The 12,113-nt window shown below is 36.0% G+C and overlaps 1 protein-coding gene across 2 annotated transcripts; it reads right to left on the bottom strand.

Moving 5' to 3' along the window:
• Positions 1-4,158: 4,158 nt before the first annotated feature.
• chst12a (carbohydrate (chondroitin 4) sulfotransferase 12a) lies at positions 4,159-10,672 on the bottom strand. Of its 2 annotated transcripts, none has more exons than XM_067375873.1 (2): positions 10,589-10,672; positions 4,159-7,992 (listed from the first exon to the last, which is right to left on the bottom strand). In XM_067375873.1, exon 2 carries the CDS (start codon positions 7,937-7,939, stop codon positions 6,629-6,631), a length of 1,311 nt encoding a protein of 436 aa, XP_067231974.1. In that variant the 5' UTR covers positions 7,940-7,992; positions 10,589-10,672; the 3' UTR covers positions 4,159-6,628. The 2 variants fall into 2 exon arrangements, with proteins under 2 accessions (XP_067231974.1, XP_067231983.1); XM_067375882.1 differs by lacking the exon at positions 10,589-10,672 and adding an exon at positions 9,776-9,789.
• Positions 10,673-12,113: the final 1,441 nt, after the last annotated feature.

The following is a 12,113-nucleotide window of genomic DNA, read 5'->3' as shown; positions in this document are numbered from 1 at the left end:
AGAGACCACTTAACATTGATTTCTGAACTTGGAGTGGTCTCTTAATTTTTTCCATAGCTGTGTATATATATATATATATATAGCCTACTGTATAGCCTACATATATATATATATATATAGCCTACTGTATATATATATAGCCTACTGTTAATATCAATCAGTAAATACTATAAAATCCTACACCTTTCTCGAAATCTTAACCCTTGTTCTCATTGAACCGTGTGCCTGCAGAGAGAATATAGTTCTGGGAAACCTTTTCTTGCCCACTAATACCAGCAAAAATGAAACTTGTTGTGACATTAACATTTGCCGGCCCCTTGATCTAATTCAATAAGAGGGCAGTGCATTGCTTGGCATCCCTGATTTCATTGTGAAAGGGAAAACATGATTGAGCAGACTTTGTGCCCTCAGTCCACGGGACCTATCGGCAGACCATTTTCATTAGCATTTCTCATTAGAGTGCTGTTGAAAATGATCACGGTGACATGCACAGAAACCACTGGACCGACAAAAACTGACTAAAAGAGTGTGTCTACATTCATTAAACAGTTCTTCAGAGGATCCCTGTAGCTTAAAGACAAAAAGGGAGAGGTAGGAAATCAATTGGCAGTTCTGATTCAATTAATAAAGCACAAAATACCTGCACGTCATTTTGATGTTTATCAAATTAAAATGGCAATCACTGAGCAAAACCCTTGGCAGGCATCTCATCTTCTATTTAACCTGAGAGGTCTGTTTGATATTGGTGGGAGTGAAACGGCTCTAACTGGTCTTAGGATCATGGTGTATACATTTTTGCCATCTAAAATCTCAGATCATTTAATTATTTCAGATTTATTTCAAATAATTAGTCATATTCCCACAGACCAAAGCGTTTTTTTTTAATTCAGAAACAGAAACGGCTCTGGAGGCTTATTTAATAGGATAAATATTGATTTTTAGATTATAAAATACTGAGCTTTTTTAAGCAGGTTGCAGGCATTTTTAATTCATCTTTTCGGTATAGCCTGTGGATGAAAATTATTATGCTGCATATCGCATTTATCTTTCATTGCAAATATCTTTAGGGTCACTATATTAAAATGTGGAAACTACCCAATCAGCTCTGCATACAAATAATCTATATTACACTTTTGATAATGATTATAAATTGTCTTTGCTGACAATAACAGTACTGTGCCATTCTTACTACTGTAAGTCCTTGCACTATACTTGCAAAACACAACAGATATTACACCCCTTCATGATCCAGAGTGGAATTTCTCATTTGCAGAGAGCCTACAGCTAGACCGGCTAACATCAGCAGTATCATTCACAACATCCCTTCCAATTTTCATTAAAAGTTTTGAGTGATGTTTATGCGCATGCATAAGAATGGATAATATTTGTGTTGGAATCAAGACAGACAAAAAAACTTTCTTGTCTTGAGTGTTCCTCATAGCCATGGAGGGTGATGTAAAGGAAAGAGCACCATCTGTGTGGCCCGAGTCGTGACCACACTGTTCCACACACTGAACTTTCCCCAGTCAGAGGAAGACAGATTCCTGTCTGCTTCAGTACATTGGTAATACCTACAGCACACAAAAGAACACTCAAAATACAAGTCCTAAGTCCTCCAAGTCCTCTTTTCTTAATAATGGCTGTATTATCCAACAAGAAGACACTACAGGCAGTTTACCAAAAGTAGTAAGGAATCTTTCAAAAACATATGTCTGGACACTGCGTTGATCACAAGACCAATCAGTTTATTACTATTAAAAAGCCTTAAGTTCCCGTTATATGTCAGGGGTCGCCAACTTTGGCAAACGAACGAAGGGATAATCGCTGGCACGTGACAATGGCTAAGGTGTATTTAAGGTGTATTTATTTTAAATAAAGTCCCTTGAACTTGTATGCAGACGAACATTTTAAGGTAATTATTCCTCATAGTCACACAGCCTGTTTTATTAAGTTTGGTTCTATAAATAGTATTTTAACTGTTTGAGATTGTTTGTTGAACATGCAGTGAACTTGTGTACTTCTGTGCCATCTAGTGGTTATGAGGCTGTCAACATGCCAATACTCTGTAGTAGGAACATATTTTATGTATTTTTGTTAGGGATGCACAATATCTACCAGCCAATATACAGATTTTTTTTTTTTTTTTAATTATATATATATATATATAAAATATAAAATATATTGTATCGGGCTGATACTGGATATTTAATTGCAGTATATTTATATTACCTCTGTAGTCATCTAACACTCACATAAAGTTAATATTTAAAATCACACACACACACACACACACACACACACACACACACACACACACAAAAAACTGTTCAAATGAATTTTGAATGTTATCTTTAGCAAATATCAAAATTAATGTTTCATGTACATTATAATATTGTGATGGCTAAACTCAATTGTAGCATTTTAATTTTAACATGTCAAAAATTATATGTACAGTGCATATATTTATCAACATGATTGAATCGCCCTTGTGTGTGTTTACAGTCAGGCTGAACATCAGCAGAGCTCTTTTACTAATCCTTTTCTAAACAAACAGCACTTCTGTAAAACAAATAACAGGCAGATAACAGCTTTACAGTGTTTTCACCATGCACTGACCTTTATTGATTTTTTTCTTTTGAAATTGAAGCATTAAATAATATCATAATAAATAAAAGAAGAGCTATGTACACTGGCCAATAGGGAAAAAGCAAACCAAACCAAATGTCAAGAGAACATTTTTAGGCTAAGACCTGATTTAATGTAACAAATGTTTCCCTTTTGCACTCAGCATGATCTCCTGAAAAATATTTCATGCAACTAAGAAATTCCTATGACTGAAAAGTACATCAGAATAAAAAAAAAATATTTTCTCATTAATATTGGCATGAAAACAATCACTAAACAATATAACACTTTTCTTTGTACAATGTGGCACCAACTGTATACAAAACACAGATTCTCATTCTGAAACAGAAATCAGCATAGGCAACTGCACACGTGTGTTTTAAAAACTTTTTTTTTTCCTCATGTAACAGAACTTGTGGTTTATGAAAAAAAAAAAAGAAAAAAATGGAACTGATGTGACAACTCAACAGCACTGCCTGAATTGTGGCTAAAAATCTGATCTTTTCCATGACACAATACTTATTATAAGCACTACTACATTTTTTTTAGTAGGAGTAGGAGATTTGATTGTTTTAACTGCAAGTCAGAGACTTACAAAAATACATTTTTGTGTGTGAAAACTTTTCTCCAAAGGCACTGCTACCGAATGGCCCAAAAGAACTGTGGCTTCCCCTGAAGACTGTCTGAACTGGGGCATCCCATTCCCTTTGGCCCATCACTTCCACAACAAACATGCTACACTTGTGCTCCACAGTATTAAATCCTATTCCTAACAATATATACCATGTAATCCACTTTCTTCCATTCACTCATCTTTCTCTGCCTTTAAGATTGGTTTTATACATGCGATCGGATGTGCAAAACGCGGCATGATGATGGAAAGTACAAGAAACACTTTCTTGGTGAAGAAAATACTATAAAAATAATCATAATAAACCCTTAAATACTTCTTTTGCACATGCCCACGCTCAAATCGCGAGTAGAGGAGGAACTATAAACAAAACTGACATTTGTGCTTTAGCTGTCTAAAGCAATTTCACCGAATAACTCTTCCTAAGTAAGAAATAAATACCCTGTGCCTTCAATTATATTCCTAACAATATCCAAAAAGGCCATTATTTTACCGGAGCAAAAAATGGTGAATATCGTTTGCTACAGTATTCTTGAGTGATGCATATTTATGAAGGACTGCAAGGCAGGCATGCTAACATCTATAGCATGCTGCAGATCAGACCCTGCTACACACTAATAGAAGAAAAGGATCAAAATGATGAAAGGCAAAATTTCCTTGACAAGAACAGGCCATAATCTGAATACTTCAGCCTCGGTTACAAAGAAATCTCTTTTGATGTTAGTTAGTCCATTTCCATGCTTCACTGCAGAAAACTGGCAATTTTGTAAAAAAAAAAAAAAAAGACTAGGTTGGGGGAAAAAAAAAAAACATTGCCATGGAAACAATAACTGAGGTTTTGCGTATATTAAAAAAAAAAAAAAAAAAAAAAAAAAAAATCAATGAACACTTAAATGCACCGTCTCAAAGAAAAGAAAAACTGCTGTAAGAGCAGATCCCTTTATGATTTAAAAAAAAATGTGTAAAATGTTTGCTTGCATTTCAAAATGTTTACAGATTTTTCCCCCAAGGACAAAAGTGCCTTCACTTTTCACATTTACTTGTAAAAGTTTACAAAAATATTCTAAAATACTCTAATATGTGCACTTGTTAAATGTACAATACTTTTTTTTTTTAATTTCTTGTGATATTTTAGTTTGGTGGTTGTTTATCAAGTAATACATATGACTATACAACTAAAAATGTCTCTTTCTGGGATTATAACATCCATTCTGACCTACATCCATCCAAATGACAAGAAAAATACTGATGAGGTGATGAGTTTTAAAACACTGTTCAGTATATTAAAAAAGAAAATTGTGCAGGCTTCACTGAGTAGGTAACCATCTAAATGTCTCTCTCCAAATTGACCATGAGTTCCATACAAATGCAAACAGTAACACATTTAGGAGGGGAATACTGGGAAATGGACTGAGGAAATGTAACCTGTGTGCAAGGAATGTATATTCACTACAGTATCACTTCCAATGCCCACAAGCTCCACAAAGGCTTAAAGACTCTTTCACATGACTCACATCAGCGTTCCCCCAATGCACTGAACGATATAGTGCGAAGCATGAAGCTACAGCGTTTCTTTTCATGCTTTTTCATGTGTCGAGAGGTGCGTCCTGACGTGAACTACAAGGACCTAGGCAACACATGGACATAAACGCTCACAAACCCTTCACTAGTGACTACCATGAGCTTTGATGTCAAAGGCAGCAGACCAGTAAAAACATCCAAAACCCATTTTGAGTCCTTCAAAAAAAAAAAAAAAAAAAAAAAATAGGCACTGGTAAATCATCTAAAACAAAACTAAAATACAATGGCAATATAACTATAATATTAACTGGCAAAACAAACTACACTCTTAAAATAAATGTTCTTTATTGGCATCAATGGTTCCATGAAGAACCTTTAACATCCATGGAACCTTTCCATTGGACAAAAGGTTAGACTATGAAAATGTTCTTCACACTGGTTCTTTAAAGAACTGTTAAGTAAAAGGTTCTTTGGGTTTCTTCTATGGCATCCCTTCAAAAACCCTCTTTTTGAACCTTTATTTTTAAGAGTATTCAATAAAATATTTGTGAAAATTCTTTTGTACGAATGTGACGTCGAAAAAAATTGATACTGTTGCCATGAAGTAAGAAAGCATCATCACAACTCAATTTATGGCCATGATTTATTAATTTGCCCCCTCATTTTAGGTAAATCAATAGTTCATTTATTTAAACTGTTAACTGCCACACCCCCTTTTTGAGCATAGATGTGAAAATAGCTGAAGTTCATGAATGCTGAGCAGATTTTTGCAAAAAAAATTTAAAAAAGGTTATAGATTGTTTACTGTAAACCAAATGTAATGAACTGAACATTTTTATACAAAATATATATTTTACAAAATAATTTGGACACTAAACTTGCTAGAAAAATCAAAGCCATATGTCTAACTAAGTTGTGTTCCCAATTTTAAGTTGATATTACAAAAATTAAGCCAGCTGAAAGAATTTACATTACCATTTCTATTGTAATGCAATGTCCAATTTCAAAATGACAAAATTCAGTTCAGAACTACAAACACGAGTAAAAAGTGTTCAAAAAAACTACAAAACATGGCGGATATGCGTGACCGATGGTGAGAGGTTTAGATAAAAGTTTGAGTGACTAATAATCAGTTTAACCTGATAAAAAAATATTTATTTAAATGTTATCTGTGTTATATTTCATCTGCAATAACAGTGTGGACTTTTATAAAGATCCGTTTGGCCATTAACATTCAAACGCATCATTATGCATTAATATGAGGAAAGTTCTCCGCATGAAAGACCTGCGACTGCAGATTAATGTGCTACTGCATTTCTCTCCGATACAGTAGGAAATTAAATGAAATGTGGAGGATTTAAGATGATTGACTGGCCAGTTTACGCTAACAGGATGCGACAGAGAGCACACTCAAAAGTATGTACTTTTTCTTCACAAAAATAGTACATACTTTTAGGGGGTAGTGTAAGTAGGCGAATTGAGGCGCAGCACATAACAAGGGAATGAATTAGTACAAAGTGGTCACAATTTAACTAAAACGAGGGAACCAATTTGTACAATGAGGGAACTTAATTCATGGCCACAGTATCTTGTTTTTGTCCCAGCACATAATGTTCATGGCTTTGAATGGCCATCAATAGAGGAACATGCTTTTTGAAAGCTGGTTTAATTTCAGTATCTACCTGCAGGACTTAACTGCTAACTAAACAAACATTGAGTCATGTGAAAAAGCCTTAATAAACAGCATCATGTGAAAGAGCAACGGATTGATAACCAGGCAGCATGAACTCCTATCGCTGTGTTTGTGCTGTGAATCTTTTCAGCACCCCAGTAAAGTTGATGATCGAAATATCACTCATGTAACAGATTCTCTGGTTTGGAATATCCAAACAGTTTAAAGTCGGCTTCATAGAGCCTGTACAGCTCTTTTCTGTATTCCAATGGTATGTTGGCGAACCAGTCCTGCTCCCAACTGCTGACCGTTCGGTTACGATGACTTTGCGGGAACTCGACGACATTGTCTACGCGGAGAATCCGCAACAAATGCTCAGCATCCTCGTCCAAGGTCTCCAGCTTCCCCACAAAATCATAATTTATCTGACAGGGATGGCACAGACGGTACATTTGTCTCCAGTGCTCGTTGAAAGGCATCTCTTTCTCTGTGTTAGGATCCAATAAATACTGAACGAAATTTGAGAAAGACGGTCGAATACCAGCGGCAAAAGCATCCACGACCGACGCTGGAGGATCCGAGTAATTGCTGTATTTTTTCAGCATGACAACAGCGAATCTCTTATAGAAGTCCTCATTCTCTTGATCGAATTTGTTGCGATAGGCAGAGATAAGTCGTACAAAAGGATCCCTGACAAACAAAAACTTGGTGTATTTCTTAAGCTTGATTTTCATGAGGTGCCGTGAGAACTTTCCATAGCGCTTCCAGAACTTGTTGAAGGTGAAGTGCAGGCTACTGTTATGGATGAGCTCCTGAGGAACATCTAGAGGGTCTTGGTAGGGCACGCCGTCCAATAACAGGCTCTCGCTCAAAACGATCATAATGCGCTTCCAGTTTGTGCAGGCCACCTTGGGAACGTAACAGTAAATGATTCCATGCCTGTCATCAACAATGAGGTGATCCAACTCTTTATTGGGTATGTCATCGAAAGTCCTGTTCTTTCCAGGGAAGTCTAAAAAACTTCTGTTACTGCACACATCTTGGATCAGCTGCTTTCTGCTCTCTTGCCTCTGTTTTTTCTCAGGGTCAATTGGCGTCAGATGGATCTTCCACTCTCGCCTCGGGACAAATTTCTCTTCTGATTTCTCAGAGGACTGATTGTGAGGGTCTCCAGGGGGTGGCTCTCCTCTCACCTGTTCGGTGGGGTCTGCAGTTCCTTCTAAAAACTGGTTGACAAAAGCATCTATGTCCATCAAGAACGAGCCCTCTTTGTCTTCCTCTACTTTCTTTTCATGGTCACGACGACCCTGTGGAGAGAGGCGGGACGGATGGGGCCCGGAGATGGTTGTGTGCAGGTAAAAATTAGAGGCCCCCACGTCATCCCAGTATATGATTATAAGAAGGATCATGAAGACGGCACCCACGATCATAAAAATGCGGAACAGTCTCGACTTTCCCATTTTGGTTGATTTTGACTGAGAAAGTGCCATTCTCACCTCAACTCCATTCCATAATCGACATCCCAGACTGCATGCATCATACTCTGAAGTAGAAGAAAAATCAGAAAAAGGTAGTCAAGACTGTGCCCAAACTAGTTGGTTCAATGTTAGGTTACTTTTGATACATTTGATGAAACTGAAATTCTCAATTTAAAATGAAAATGTAATTTTGCAAAGATAAAGGACAAAATATGTTTGCAGTTACATATTAACAAGGTCATAGTCAGGTATATTTAATAAAAACAAGACTAACAAAAAATCTAACTTGTATTGTTGTGTTACTTTCGTCCCACCTGACGGGGTCGAAAGTAACAATGTTCAATTAATGTTCAAAGTGAAATTATACTGAAGCCATTCTACATTTGTACAAAATACCACCTGGTATTGATAGACCACACTTGTGAGTTATTGACCACAGCAAAAATATAACGCTGTCTAAAACATTCTTTTAAAATTACATTTTTGTGAAAAATGGTACTTTCGTCCCTGCTCTCCTCTATGTAAACAAACCCAACGTGCACGAGAAGCACATGGCAGAACGAGTGAAAGAGACACACTGAATGAAAGTGCACATTCACTCTCTGACAGCAGCTGATGGAACAGCAGAAATGCAGCGGTTACCCCGGAAACCCTGTAACAAAGCAGCTGCGCTAATGAACCGTATTTAAACTGCTTCAAACAGCCATTCAGTTTTTTTTTTTTTTGTATTTGCAATGTTGTTCATCACAGCACCAAATACTTAATACTTAAAGGACTTAATAGGCTATTTATTTTCAATCTTAAACATTTTTATATTTTAATATGGACTACAACACGCCCTATAATTGAAAATTTTCTGATTATTTGTTATTGATCAGTAACACTTGATGACTTAAGGCTTCATTAGTTAACATGTTAATTCATTATTACCAAAATGACAATGACATACTTCTATTATAGCATTTATTAATCTTATTTAATGTTAATTTCTTGTTAATGTTTATTAACATTACTAAAGTCAAAAGTTGTAATTATTATTTAATGGACCTAAAACTAACAATGATCAGTTGTATCCTATTTTTAAACCAATATTAATAAAAAATAATACCTTCTGTAACAAATGTAGCTATTGATCGTTCTTAATCTTAATGCATTAGCTACCGTTAAATAATGAGACCTTATATAGTGTTAACTGTTGTTCTTTATAATTCTTTTGCACTTTAATCTGTTTGAAACATTTTACTTCATAATTTGCATACTGCATTATTGTATTTAAATGTTCAGAGGTTTTTTTTGTTATAAGAAAAAGACTTCTTAAACCTGTTATACTATGGCAACACTTTTTTTGCAACTTATTTCAATATCGTGACAATACAGTGATAAAAGCAATTATTGCAACATGAAAATTGGATACCGTCACATGCATAATATGGAGAAAAATCCTGGAATGTTTTCCTCAAAAACCTTAATTTCTTTTCGACTGCAGAAAAAATGACAAACATCTTGAATGACATGGGGGTGAGTAAATTACCAGGAAATTTTAATTCCGAAGTGAACTAATGCTTTAACCAGTCCGCTCTTTTATTATCGGATGCTTTAAGATAAACATTTCAATATCAGTATTTCTTGTGCATTTATTTGGACAGCTGGCCATTATCACAAAAATAAATCCTGTCAGGGTTTGTTTGAGCATAATAACCGCTTGACTGTACATTACCCTTCACATAATGTACAGGGTTTTAGTTCAAACAGACTTTTTTAGTAAGTAATGTACTATAACCCCGTCGATGTTTATTCTGCCACAGGGGTCTCATATCATCACCCTGAAGGGGTTTACAGGCTACTTACTGAATAATGAATGAAATATTGATATGATTATCATCCTCCTGGCTTGTAGGGAGTGTGGAGACTGAATACGAACACAGCTCCACAGGAAACAGCAGTGAGTAATGTATTGTTGGAGCAGAAGCATTGAATTCATCTGGAACATTTGGCTTGTGTCAAACCAAAAGGATGATTAACGCCCAGCTATTGGCTGTTTTCGTGAATGGCGTCACAGCACAACACAATGATGTAGGTTACAAACAAAATATGCGTGCATAGTAGCGAGGCGTGATATAATGTCAAAAACTGACATAAAGGTTCACGAGATGACTAAACGTGCGGATATTTTCGATGTGTGATGATTTTTTTCATTTAAATTCAGGTCAATTGCTACTCGGGAATACACTGGACAGCTATACATTTGCCATGCTCTCATTTCAAAGGCAAATGCGAGCCCTCACATTCAGCTGGACACAATGCAGCTCTTTGACACCATCTCTCTCTTACTGTGGGAGGAAGCTGCAAACATTCGAGCTCGTCCGTGAAAACTCCTCTTGTGTGGATACTTTATGCTATGCTGCTCGTTTCGGTTAAACTGGATGATACTGTGTCGATTGTTTTTTTCTTTGGCAAAATGAAGACATGAAACCAAATCTAGAGCAAGTGCAAAGACGAGACTACACCACTTTTTCCGTAGGAAGTCATCATGAAGCTACTCGTGTTGTGGATCGGTTGTGATTCGAGCACACGGAATATAAAAAACACTATATTTAGAAGGATATGATCGAAATGAATGTGTAACGTGTCTAAACATGGCTGTAACGACCACGGTCTCACCTCATCGCAGGAGTCTGAATTTCTCGGCAGGCAGACGGCGTCAGCTGAAGAGGGATGTGCGCGCGGGGTGTTGACACAGCAGCGCTTCAGTGCTCCGCGCAGATATCGCGAGATTTCGGAGTGAACGCAAGGTTCTGCTGCTGCTGAACCTCTGAGTGTTGTCAGCATAGACTGTAAAAAAAAGGTTGTCAGCAGAGACTCTTTCTTTCGCTTTTTGTGCTTCACTTATCTTCCTAAAACTTTACAAAAGCGTGCGTTTTATACAAAATACCACATAATGAAGGGGGTCAAAAAATAACGAGTATCACAAACAATAGTTTCCACTAAAATGCAACAGTTGTTAACGCTTCCGTATACAATAAAACTTTGGTGACTTAATTGGTATTAGGCAGCACCATCAAAAATTAATTCAAATATGTTATAATTAACATATGCAACGGTATGTTTATTATAGCAATATCTCAAATAGAGCTCATGAGAACATATAAAATCAAACGTGAAGGAATTATATTCTATAACTTTCAAGACTTCATAAGATTTCTTCATTGAAATAAATAAATAAATGCTTTTCTTACTTAGATTTTTTTTGTATTGTTTCCAGTCTAAAAATCTAAAAATTCTTAAATCAAGAAGCATTTTCTAGACTAGTAAAAAAAATATTGTCTTGTTTTCAGAAAAAAAAATAAGTAAAAATTAAAGGGTTAGTTCACCGAAAAATGAAAATAATGTCATTTATTACTCACCCTCATGTCGTTTCACACCCGTAAGACCTTCGTTAATCTTCGTTAAGATATTTTAGTTGAAATCCGATGGCTCCGTGAGGCCTGCGTAGGGAGCAATGATATTTCCTCTCTCAAGATCCATTAATGTACTAAAAACATTTAAATCAGTTCATGTGAGTACAGTGGTTCAATATTAATATTATGAAGCGACGAGAATATTTTTGGTGTGCCAAAAAAACAAAATAACGACATATAGTGATGACCGATTTCAAAACACTGCTTCAGTTTCAGTCAAAACAGTTTCGTTATAAATCTTTTGTGTCGTATCAGCTGTTCAGAGCACCAAAGTCACGTGATTTCAGCAGTTTGGCGGTTTGACACGCGATCCGAATCATGAATTCTACACAATAGATTCATTTGTGCTCCGAAGCTTCCTGAAGTATTGTTCTGAAATCGGACATCGCTAAAAAAAATTTTTTTTTTTTTTGGTGCTCCAAAAATATTCTCGTCGCTTTATAATATTAATACTGACATGTACTGACACTGTACTCACATGAACTGATTTAAATGTTTTTAGTAGCTTTATGGATCTAGAGAGAGGAAATGCCAATGCTCCCTTTGAAGGCCTCACGGAGCCATCGGATTTCAACTAAAATATCTTAATTTGTGTTCTGAAGATTAACGAAGGTCTTACGGGTGTGGAACGACATGAGGGTGAGAAATTAATGACAGAGTTTTCATTTTTGGGTGAACTAACCCTTTTAAGAATTTTTAGATATTTGGACTAGAAACAAGACAAAAAC

Source organism: Chanodichthys erythropterus, chromosome 3, assembly GCF_024489055.1.
Source record: "Chanodichthys erythropterus isolate Z2021 chromosome 3, ASM2448905v1, whole genome shotgun sequence".
NCBI lineage: Eukaryota > Metazoa > Chordata > Actinopteri > Cypriniformes > Xenocyprididae > Chanodichthys > Chanodichthys erythropterus.
The sequence above is the reverse complement of the archived record's forward strand: the minus strand, read 5'-3'. Positions and strand labels throughout refer to the sequence as shown.